The 11415-nt window shown below is 54.0% G+C and overlaps 1 protein-coding gene across 1 annotated transcript; it reads right to left on the bottom strand.

Annotated features, from left to right (window-relative positions):
- Positions 1–1900: 1900 nt before the first annotated feature.
- Positions 1901–10248, bottom strand: Nenf (neudesin neurotrophic factor). The gene is made up of 4 exons (XM_021651053.2): positions 9874–10248; positions 6127–6187; positions 5288–5391; positions 1901–2392 (listed from the first exon to the last, which is right to left on the bottom strand). Exons 1-4 carry the CDS (start codon positions 10135–10137, stop codon positions 2216–2218), a joined length of 606 nt encoding a protein of 201 aa, XP_021506728.2. The 5' UTR covers positions 10138–10248; the 3' UTR covers positions 1901–2215.
- Positions 10249–11415: the final 1167 nt, after the last annotated feature.

Raw genomic sequence — 11415 nt, forward strand, 5'->3', positions numbered from 1 at the left:
GGGAAAGTGCCCCGCCTAAGCTGAGACCAGACTGAGTGTTGCAGGGCGGGTATGAGCCTTTAGGGAAAAGGAAGCATCCTAAGCAAATGCTGGAGGCTTGGTGGTGCCTGTCTGTGATCCCAGCACTTAAGAAATAGAGGCAAGAGGGTCAAGAGGTCAAAAAAAGTCATCCTTGGCTACATAGCCAGCTCCAGGCCAGCCTGGACTACAGGAAACTCACACAAACAAACAAACATGGAGTAGCATGGGCACAGGGCAGCAGGCTTTGGGCCTGCAGGGATCTGTGCCCATGGAGCAGGCCTCCTGCCCATCTGAACCCTCTGAACCCGACCTTCCTGCAGCCCGCGCAGCGCCCAGGCTTCTGTGTGCTCCAAGTTTCTGGTTTGGAATGGAGATTACTGGGAGACTAATCATACTGAAGAGGCCCTGCTGTGAGGTGGCAGCTTTGAAGGAAGAGCAGAAGGAGCTTGAGGCCAGCAGGAAGCTGGACCCTGGTGAGGCAGGATTGGGGGAAATGTGGGGATCCAGCCTTGTGGAAAGCCCCAGCCAGGCTCGGAGGGGGTACCCTTCTGTGGAGATTGGGGCCTGAGGAGCGGCATTCCAGCCTGCTGCCAAGTCAGAAGGCATGGGACGTCATGAGCACCTCAGGCAGGCGGCATACTGGGTGTTTTTGAGGGCTGTACATTGCTGGGATTGACCTGTGCCATTGGTTTGGGGCAAAAAGCCCCCACACAGGCTACACTGGCTCAGTGAACAATTTTTGGAATTCTAGGCCTGAGTCTTTTTCTATGTTGTAGGTTGCTGTCATTACTAGGGCATCCCCTGCCAAGACAGCAATGCCCACGGGTCAGTAAAGGGAGCGGAAAGAGGCACTTGGAAATGGTTTCTGGGAACTTCGTCTGTTTTTATCGCGTGAACAGCCTCTCGTGTTGTGACCGCCTATCTGCCTATCTGCTGTGATTGGCTAGCACATCACCGCCAACTGGAGCTTGTGTGCCATGCAGCTGCCAGCTCAAGCTTGTAATATATATATATATACATATATATGTATATATATACACATACATATAGATATATATACATATGTGTGTGTGAAAGATACATATATCATGTATCATGCATATATATATATATCAGGCAGGCTTATCTTTTTGAGTTTGAGGCTAGCCTAGTCTATTAGTGAGTTCCAGAACAACAGAGCTACATAAGACCCTGTCTCAAAAATAAATAACAAAGGTTTATATAAGGACATTTCTGCTACACCAGGGTCTGTAGATTCAGTCTAACACAGTGAGTTAGCCTCAGTATGAGTGCTGTTTGTCCCAGAGGAATGGGGGTGGGGTGGGGAGCCCACGTTACAGGTAGTTCTGTCCCAGAGGTGTGGGGGTGGGGTGGAGATCCCATGTATTAAAGGTAGTTCTTTCTGTCCCAGAGGTGTGTGGGTGGGGTGGAGATCCCATGTATTACAGGTAGTTCTGTCCCAGAGCTGTGGGGGTGGGGTGGAGAGCCCATGTATTACAGGTAGTTCTGTCACAGAGCTGTAGTGTGGGGGGCCCCACGTTACAGGAGCACTAGCTCCCTGCAGGCCTCAGAAAGTATCTTCAAATAGTGCCCATGTCACCAGCAAGGATACTACCCCAGAAGAGGGTGTTCTTCTGGGACCTGAAACAGTCTGAGGAGTGGGTGTCAGCGTTGTCTGCGTGAGCCCTGGCCAGGCTCTGCCATGCTCCCGACCAGTCTGCTGCCGCCATGATCACTCCCATCTTCCGTCCAGAGGATCTGCTTTTTCCTGTCACTGCTTCCACGGTCCTTACCGCCGGCCTCCTCACAGGAGCCATGGACGGCAGGACCTAGGTAGGAGCCTCAAGCTGTGCGTAGGGAATGCAGGGACGGGAGAACCTTCTGCAGCCATGGGATATTTATTTTTATCCTTACTACAAAGTAAACAGGGCTGTGGGGGAGTGTGAGGAGCACAGACGTGAAGAAGCGGGGAAGGTCCTTCACAGCCCCACAGCAGGATGGCGATGCTGGCTTGACGCTGCAGCTGAGTACCGCCCCGGCGGCTGGCAGGCTGGGTCATGCCATCAGGCACAGCCCCTGACCAAGGACAGTGCACAGCGGTGTCCCAGTTAGGCGTCGGAGACTGCCCCAGTAGTCCGTGGGGCACTTGACCTGTGCCCTCACCTCCCCAGAACCGGCCACTTGCAGCTGGACGTCAAAACTCATCCTTTATGTCGAAGTGCGGCTGGTCCTCCGGCCTGAAGTCCAGGTTGGGGCTGCCATCCTCGTTGAGGATCCTGCGGGCCGTGTAGCCCACGATGGGGTACTTGGCCTTGTACACCTTGCTGAACACGTTGTCCAGGGCCTCCAGCTCCTTGGCCGTGAGGCCCGTCTTGGGGAGAAGAAATGAGAGATAGAGGTGAGCAAACTGAGTCTGAGCACATTGTGTCTGGCACTGCCCTCCTCTGCCCCTGCCGTACCCACCCCAAACTCCAGATGAAAGAGAAAAACAAACTAAAGCGAAACAGAAAGTGTTTGGAAGCAGGAACACAGTCCTCGCCATCACAGATTATGTAGGGGAGCCTCCGAGTTTGGGGAAACGGCAGAGGTCGGCACATCTGGAGTCCGATGGATGAGGCTCACCCCGGAAACCGCGTTTGTGCTCATGGCATCTCTCCTTGCCAGAGGAGTATGAGAAACCATTTTCAGTCAGAGAATGGACAATGGACTTTTAAAGAAACAGCCTGGGCATTGGGAGTGCGTGTGCAGAGGGGAAGTGGGGGCTGTGTGTGCAGGAGTGCGTGAGCAGGGTGCATGCGTGAGCAGGGTGCGTGCATGCTCTGAGAGTGCAGGGTTTGCGAGTGCAGGGAAGCAATGGCTTTCTCAGTTCTGCTGGTCAGCTGACAGGGAAGTCGCCGTCCACAGAACACGCATGTGGGGTGGGCAGCACTGTCGCCCGTGTCCGCCTCTCTGTGCTAGTATATGTTTAAACAGCCTCTGCTGTAGTTTGGATGGAGAATGCCGCTTTGTAAAAGGTCCATGTGTCAGCGTGGAGTTATTGCACGGTGATGGAGCCTGTAAGAGGTGGGGCATAGTGAGAGCCCTTGCATGGAGAGTGTGCCCTCCATAGAAACTGTGGGACACGGGGCACACCCCCTTCCTCCTTTGCTTCCTGTTCACGAGTCTTACAGGTTTTCTCTGCAACATGCTTTAGCCATGTGGTCAGTCAGTCATGGATTAAAGCTCCAAACTGAACCCTTTCTCTTCAGACGTTACTTAGAAGGTGGGAGGAACGGCTCCGTGGTTAAGAGCACTTACTGCTCTTGTAGAGGACCTAGGTTTGGTTCCCAGCACCCACACGGCAGCTCACAACTGCCTCTAAGTCCAGCTTCAGGGGCCTGACTCCCCCTTCTGGCCTCTACAGGTACTGCACGCCTGTGGTGCACAGAAAATGATACAGGCACACACATACTCATAAATAAAAATAAAAACTTAGAGTTATTTATGCCAGATCCCATTACAGTAATGGAAAGCCGACTAAATCCTTCCCCTTCATTTCTTTCTAGAATGTTTTAGCTTAAGAATATGACTCATCACTAGTCAGGCTGAGGTGGCACACACTTTTAATCCCAGCACTTGGGAGGCCGAGGCAGGCAGATCTCTGAATTAGAGGCCAGCCTGGTCTACAGAGAGAGAGAGTTCCAGGACAGCCAGGGCTACACAGAGAAACCCTATCTCAAAAAAATAAAAAAAAGAAACAAAACCTATTTATTTATACTAATTTGATGAGTGAATGCCAGCCTATTGTGGGATTACTATTCCTTTTATTTATTTATATGTGTGCATGCACATGCTGGCATGCATGCAGAGGTCAAAGGACATCTTACTGAGCCAGTTCTCTCCCTCCATTTGGTTTCTCTCTCCATTTGGGTCCCAGGGGTGAACTCAGGTCATGAGGATTGGCAGCAAACATCTTTTTATTAATTAATTAATTTATTTATTTATTTATTATTTATATAGCATTCTGCCTGCATGTGTACCAGCATACCAGAAGAGGGCTCCAGATCTCACTATAGATGGGTGAGAGCCACCTGTGGGTGCTGGGACTTGAACTTAGGACCTTTGGAAGAGCAGCCAGTGCTCTTAACCTCTGAGCCATCTCTCCAGCCCTGGCAGCAAGCATCTCCACCACCACCTCTCTTTTGCTTTGTTTTTGAGACAGGGTTTCTCTGTGTAGTCCTGGTTGTCCTAGAACTTGCTCTGCAGAGCAAGCTGACCTTGAACTCAAAGATCTGCCTGCAGTGCTAGAGAGGTGGCTCAGTGATTGAGAGTACTGTCTGCTCTTCCAAAGGCCCAGGTTCAATTCACAACTGTCTGTACTGCCAAGTCCAGGGGATCTGACACCTTCACACTAGTGTGTGTGTGTGTGTGTGTGTGTGTGTGTGTGTGCGCGTGTGTGTATCCTCTGCACCACCATGACAGGTTTTAAGAAAAATAAAAGACCCGCCTGCCCCTGCCTCTCACTGTCTGCCCCTGCCCCTGCCCCTGCCCCTGCCCCTGCCCCTGCCCCTGCCCCTGCCCCTGCCCCTGCCTCCACCTCCAGGGCCCTGGGACTAAAGGCATGCTACAACCACGCCTGGTTATAGCCAGCCCCATTTTTTAAAATGACAGTTTCTTGTGCACAGAAGCATGAGCTTGGAAAGCTGTGTCCCAGTCCAGCCACTAAGCTGTGGGAGCTACCCAGAGTGGGACCTAGAGATGGGGGTCTGGGTGGGGTGCCGGCCACGGGAGTGCCAAGCCGCTGGGCACAACAGTGAGGACAAGTCCACACAGCTGGATGATAAGTCCTCACAGAGTCTGGACTTACGTCTGTAGGCAGAGAGGAGCCGTCACAGGCTCCTAAGAAGGGTGACCCAGGGAGCTAATGCATTTCAAGAAAGCGGCTGGCTAGCACACCACACAGGCTAATTAAGAGGCTTACTAAGAATAAGAAGGTCTGTGGCTGAGGATCCGGCCCAGCGGCCGAGCGTTTGCCTAAAGTCAAATCCAAAGTAATAAAACGACTTGACCCAGAGACTTAAACAAGCAAAAAACGGAAAGCAGCTGGGCTTGGGGTGCACGCCTTTAATCTCAGCCCTCGGGAGGCAGAGGCCAGCCTGGGAGTTTGAGGCCAGCCTGGTCTGCATAGAGGTCCAGCCCAGACAGCTACACAGGTGACACCTGCCTCAAACAAGAACAAACCACGGCCTGGGCGCAGTGCACTTTGACAAAAGCCTGTCCCACTTACGGTGTCATGTGTGAGGTCCGCAGGATCCAGGGACATCTTGGCCACACCCCTGCTGGCGTCCTTCCCAGTCAAGGCATTGTAGGGGGCTCCTCGGCCATAGAACTCTGCAGCGGGAGGAAGGAAGACTGGGTCAGCATGGAGAGCAGCCAGGAGCTTGCAGTTGGGGATTCTCCAGAAGCCCCAGTCCTCAGGCTGCAGTTCTGAGGATGAACACACCAGGAGGATTACAAGGTCAGGGCTAGCCTGCACCTGCCTCAAAATACATATTTAAGTATTTTAAAAGGGGGAGGAGGGCTAGGCCTATGGGTCGTTAGTAAACAAAGCATGTGCGCATGTATACATGCATGTATTTATGTATGTGCATATGTGTGTATGCATGTATGTATGTGCATGTATACATGTGTGTATGTATACATGTGTGTATGTATGTATGTTTACAGATGTATACACAAACAGACAAGAAGAGCCTCTGGCCTCAGATGCCTTAGGAAGCCATGTCTCGTTCTCTGTGGCCTTATAGGAGGAGTCATGAAATCCCCCTCCTGGTAGTCTATGTGGATACAGTCAGGGAAACTGTTACATGGTATTGAAATGTTCTGTCATGTCACCGTCTACAACAGCAACTCTTAGCTAAGGACACTTTTCTGGCTTCTACTAGAATGCTCATCGGTTTGCACTGAACTCCACAGCCCTTCAAGTGGGAACATGGCATTAATGGGAAATCCACAGCAGACAGACCTGTTTGGGTAAAACACTGACAAGGCTTAGCTCCATCTGGGCCTTTCAAAGGGAAGGGAAAAGGCCTCACCTCATTCCTCCAGGTCCCCAGAGCCACTCACCCTTTCCAGAGGTGACATCAAACACCACTCCCTTCACTGCCAAGTAGATGGGCTGGTCCTCCTGGAAAGGGGGGCGAGGCATGAGAGTCGGGAAACCCCGCACTCTCTTCACAGGTAGCGAGGGCTGCCGCGGCTGGGTGAGCAATGGTGGAGAGTCTCCAGGCCTGGCCCCACAGGCTCACCCCTCCCAGGCAAGGTCATGCCCATCCACCGAAGCTTGGAGACTCATAAGGTGCCACAGGGAGCTATGGCAGGGTAGGCTGGCTAGTTTTATGTCAACTTGACACAGCTATGGTTATTTTGGAAGAGAAACACGCACTTGAAAAGTGTCTCCATAGGCCTGGCCTACAGGCTGTCCTGTGGTGCGTTTTCTGATTGATGATTTAGGCAGTGTCATACCCGGGCTGGTGGTCCCGGGTATTAGACAAGCTGTGAGGAGCAAGCCAGGAAGCAGCACGCCTCATGGCCTCTGCATCAGCTCTTGTTCCCAGTTTCCTGCCCTGCTTGAGCTCCTGCCCTGACTTCCCTCAGTGCTGGACTGCTACCTGGAAGTGTAAGCTAAAATAAACCCTTTCCTCCCCAAGTTCCTTTTAGTCATGGTTATTGCATTGTAGCATAGCAATAGAAACCCTAAGACACAGTCAAATGGTGAGACCTTGTCAAAGAAAGAAAGAAAGAAAGAAAGAAAGAAAGAAAGAAAGAAAGAAAGAAGAAAGAGAAAAAGAAGAAAAAGAAAAGAAACAAGAAAAATGTAATTCCATAATTACACTTTGAAGCTAAAACTGGAAGATGTTCAGAAGATAATCAAACACTTTCCTATGGGTAATGTTATTTGTTGTGCATATGTGCATGGGTCTGTATGTGCTTGCATGTGTGTGTTCGTGTGAGAGTGTGTGTGTGAGCTTTGAGACACTGTCTTGCTGTGTAAGGTAGGCTGGCCTTGAACTCAGTTCTCCTCAGTCTCCTGAGGGTTGAGATTCCAGGCTTTCCCCACCACACCCTGCTGAGTAAGGCTACTTGGGCCCAAGGAGGTTAAAGGACAGAGCAAATCAGAGCGGGAAGGCAGGACCAAACGCTGAGCCTTGGAACACCAGGTTCTTCCCCTCCTCTCTCCCTCCCCACCAGAGGGCGCCCTCAGGCCTGGGTATAGGGGCACGTTAGCAGGGCCCCCACTCAGAACTTCCAGCTCCAGGAGAGCAGATGGGTGGCAGGCAGGACAGAGCCTCACTGTCCTTCACCCGGGACATGGGTGCCTCCCATCTGGTCTTCCTGCCTGCTTCTGGCACGTGCTTCAACAGCTCCAGGGCCAGGGAGGCACTGGGTGGAGAGATGTGGGCAGGCAGGCAGGGGAGCTCAGCCACTGGCCAGGGCCTTGCACCTCACCACTCTCCGTGCCTGGCCAAGGACTGACCCAACCAGTACTCAGGGTTTGGAAGAGAGGGGACCTGCTGTGGGTGGTCTTTTTGCTGTTGTTGGTGGTTTTTATTGTTTTCATAGCAAACTGCCCTCCTGTGGTCTGGAGCCATGTCCTTCTAGCTGCAGGTGGCGCCCAGGACCTGTTTGTAGGTCATGGAACAGGGGTTTGTCAGTAGACTGAAAGGGATCAGACAAGATAATAGAAAGCAAAGGAAAATGGAAGAGCCTGAGTGGGAGGTTTTCCTCAGCTCTCTGTCAGCTTTCCTCTGAGCTAATAAGGTTAGCAGCAGCTGACATGGGTTATGGGTGGCTGTGCCAAGCGTTTGTCCCCGACTCATCTCTTCTTCACAAAATGCCTGCGTAGAGGCAGCGCTCACCGTAACATGGGGTGGCGGGTTTTACGTACCTACCCAGAAGTGCGGCCAAGCCAAAGTTCATCAGTGCTCAGCCAGGTTTGCCGGAAAAGGCTAAATCTACATGAAGGAAGTCATCACAGGTAACCTGGGTGGGTGTGGCCTTCCCAATCCACTGAAAGGCCACGGGGTTCCCCAAGGAAGAAACTCCGCCTAGCCGGGCACCGCGCCTGCCTTGATGTCCCTGTGAGCTCTGTGTGAGCCCTTCCACCACCCGCTCTACACAGTGAGTCCAGGACAGCCAGAACGGCGGGGTGAAACCCTGTCTCAACCCCTCCCCTCCAGAGAGGAAGCCCCTGCCAGAGAATCCAGCCTCCTTCCTGGTCAGCCCGTCTAGCCTGGCAGCCCCACCATCTGCAAACTGTTGTCTGCCTCCCTCTCTCTCTGAGGCCAATACCGTGCGGTTGAAAACATGGCCACCGTGAGGCTTAGGACCTTGGCGCAGCGGGACTCCAAGCCCAGGTGCCGTCCTAAGAGATGAGCTTCAGAGTGACCAAATAATGCGCCGCACACACCACGACGCTGCTCGGGGGTCCCTCGGTCAGCCCAGACCCGCTTCCTGCTCTCGAAGCTAACCCTACCCACGGCACTCCTCTGCCCCCGAACAGCTCTCCCCTGGCTCTTCCCATCCGTAAGTCTCAAACCACAACATGAAATAGAAAAATTAGGGTGTTTCCTCAGTCCTTGTCCTGCAGCCGGTGGATGTGCCTTTCCTTGGGCTCTGGGCTGGGGGTTCAAGAACCCCCACATGTGGGTGAAAGCAGATAGTTCTGCAGAGGGCTGTCCTGGGAGACTCCAGTCCGCTTCCGGGTTCTTTTCCCCAGCAGCAAACGATCAAGAGCCAGTTCCCTGCCCACGAGCTCTTCCCCAGCTGACCTGGGTGCTCCCTGCAGTCCCCCATAGACCCCACGGCACACCCCGCGAGGTGGGCGCCTGGCTAGCACAGCAGGCCTGTTCTGCCGACCTCCCCGCGTGCATCTGCACCCAGGTTCGCCCCGCTGCCCCTTAACACCCGTTCTCACCCCTGTCACGCCCTGTCACGTTCCCATGCCTGAGTCCTCGCGGTCCCAGGGGCCTAAGCGGTGCTCCTGACGCTGCGACCCTTTAATAGTTTCTCATGCTGTGGTGACCCCAACCGTAGTTATTTCCATTGCTATTTCATGACTGTAATTTTGCTACTGTTATGAATAATGGAAGTCCCTGTGTTTTCCCGTGGTCTCGGGCCACCCCTGTGAAAGACGGATCTCGGCCCACGTGTTGAGAACCTCTGTCCTAAGCTGCCATCCCGGACGGCTCGGCTTCCGAGGGACCCTTGCATGTCTGGTCTGTGTAAAGCTTGCTACCTCAGGGGCTAGGGCGCACAGGCCACGGAGATTCAGCAAAGCAACACCGGTACTTTCCTCCAGTAACACTGAGCGCGTGCCTCAGTTTCCCGTCTGTAAAGGCAAGTGATTAATCCTGGAATCACTGCAATGCCTTGGAACTGATTCTCCCAAACTAGATCCCAGCTTCTTCCCCATCCAAACAGCTGCGCATTCGGGGGAGGGGAAGGGGGAGGGGGCGTTGTTTCCCCTCTGCTTTCATCTCCACAGGCCCAGACACTAAATGGGGTCGGAAAGGCGGGCTTCAGTAGGCCTGGGACACCGGGGCAGGAAAAGGAAAGGCTGGGAAGGCCTGAATCATCGGGCCCGCCCGGGTACCCGCAGCCCCGCGCGCCCTGGCCGGCCATAGGCCGTGTGGCCGCAGCCCATGCTCGTACTAAAACCTCGAAGGGCCTGAGGTCTGCTCTGCGACAAGGCGGGGCGCGGGAAGCGCGGGGTGGGGCGTGAGGGCAACGCGGCCTCCCCCAGGGGCCTCGCGTGGGTCCCCGGCCAGCGGCCGGGCCTGGGGACAGCAGCCGGCCCAGGCCGCCGCCTACCTCCTCGCCGCCGTAGCGGGCCAGCTCCTCCTCGGTGAAGAGCCGCACCGGGGGCCCGCGCTGTGCGGGGCGCGGTGTCTGCCCGGCCCGGGCTGGAGGCACCCGGGCCAGAGCCAGCACCAGGGCGAGCGCCGCCAGCGGCCGCAGCCGCCACCCGGGCGCGGGGTGAGCCATGAACCGCCAGGAGCAGGAGGGAGGACAGCGGGGCGGGGCACGGACGGCACCTAGGGAGGGGCCCTGTAAGACAGGACCCAGCCTATTCATTGGCCCCACTCTCCTCCTTTCTTTCCCAGGCTAGGTCCTACTATAGTCTATAATGTCCTTGGACTGGTAGCCATTCTCCTGCATCAGCCTGGAATCACAAGCTAGTGACACCAGGCCCAGCTAACTCTGCACTTTTCCTTCCTTTCTTTCCTTCTTTCCCTCTGGCCCTCCTTCCTTCTCCCTCTGTTCTCTCTCTCCTTCCCTCCCTACCTCTCTCCTTCCTTTCTTCCTTCTTCCTTCCTTTCTTCCTCCTTCCTTCCTTCCTTCCTTCCTTTCTTCCTTCCTTCCTTCTTCTTCCGGATTTTCATTCTGTAGTTCAGGCTGGCTATGTCTCAAGGCTGACCTAGGGCTTCTCCTACCTAGGATTTTTTTTCTAGATCCGTGTTGCAACTAACATGATTGTGGCTTTGGAGGCTGCGTCAAACGTTATCTGTTTTACACCAATTCACAGAATCTCAAGGTTGAAGAGGCCTTTCTAAGCCCCCGGGTGAAATAGCACACACACAGCCTTCTTGAGGCCTAACACATCTTGACAACACCTCTGGCCTCTTCCTGGCTATTGCAGCCCCTTCTCTCTCTCTCTCTGCAGGCCTGTGTGTCAGGACCCTCTTGATGCTAACAGGGCCTCCCTGCGGTTTCTGCTGGCCACAGCAGCCACCAGCTCCCAGCTTATGGTGTCACAGCCAACAGGTGCCTCCGGAGTCTACTGGAACCCAACCTCTCCAGGAGCTCCAAGAGGCACTCGAATCCAGATTCATTCTTAAAAACACTGAGAAGCATGGTTCTCCACAAAGCAAACAGGAAGTGAGCTGAAGAAATGGCGGTTAAGAGCAGTTGCTGCCCTCCCAGGCTCAATCCCCAGCACTCACATGGCAGCTCACATGCATCTGTTACTCCAGTCCCAGGGGACTTGATGCACAAATGTGGTGCAGACACACACACCGACAATACACCCAAACACGTGAAATAGATAAGATTTTAAAAGAAAGCAGAAGCTATTTCCACTACCGTTTACTAGTGTTTGTGTCTTAGCTGTGTCCAACAGTAAGACAGAGGAGCCGTGACGCACGTTGTTGGCCACACAGGTGACAGAGAGGCTGAGAGAACCCAGAGAAACCAGCCACAGGGAGGAGGTGGTGCTGAGGATGAGATTCGAGAGCTGTGCCCGCCTTGCTGGGGCTAGAGAACTGAGAAGCCTTTGGACTGGGAGCTGGGATCTTGGGACGGAAGCTGGAGTGTGAGAGCGGCATTTAGAGGTGAAGGAGGTGCACCGGTGAT

Source organism: Meriones unguiculatus, chromosome 11 (genome assembly GCF_030254825.1).
Source record: "Meriones unguiculatus strain TT.TT164.6M chromosome 11, Bangor_MerUng_6.1, whole genome shotgun sequence".
In the NCBI taxonomy this organism is placed as follows: Eukaryota; Metazoa; Chordata; class Mammalia; order Rodentia; family Muridae; genus Meriones; species Meriones unguiculatus.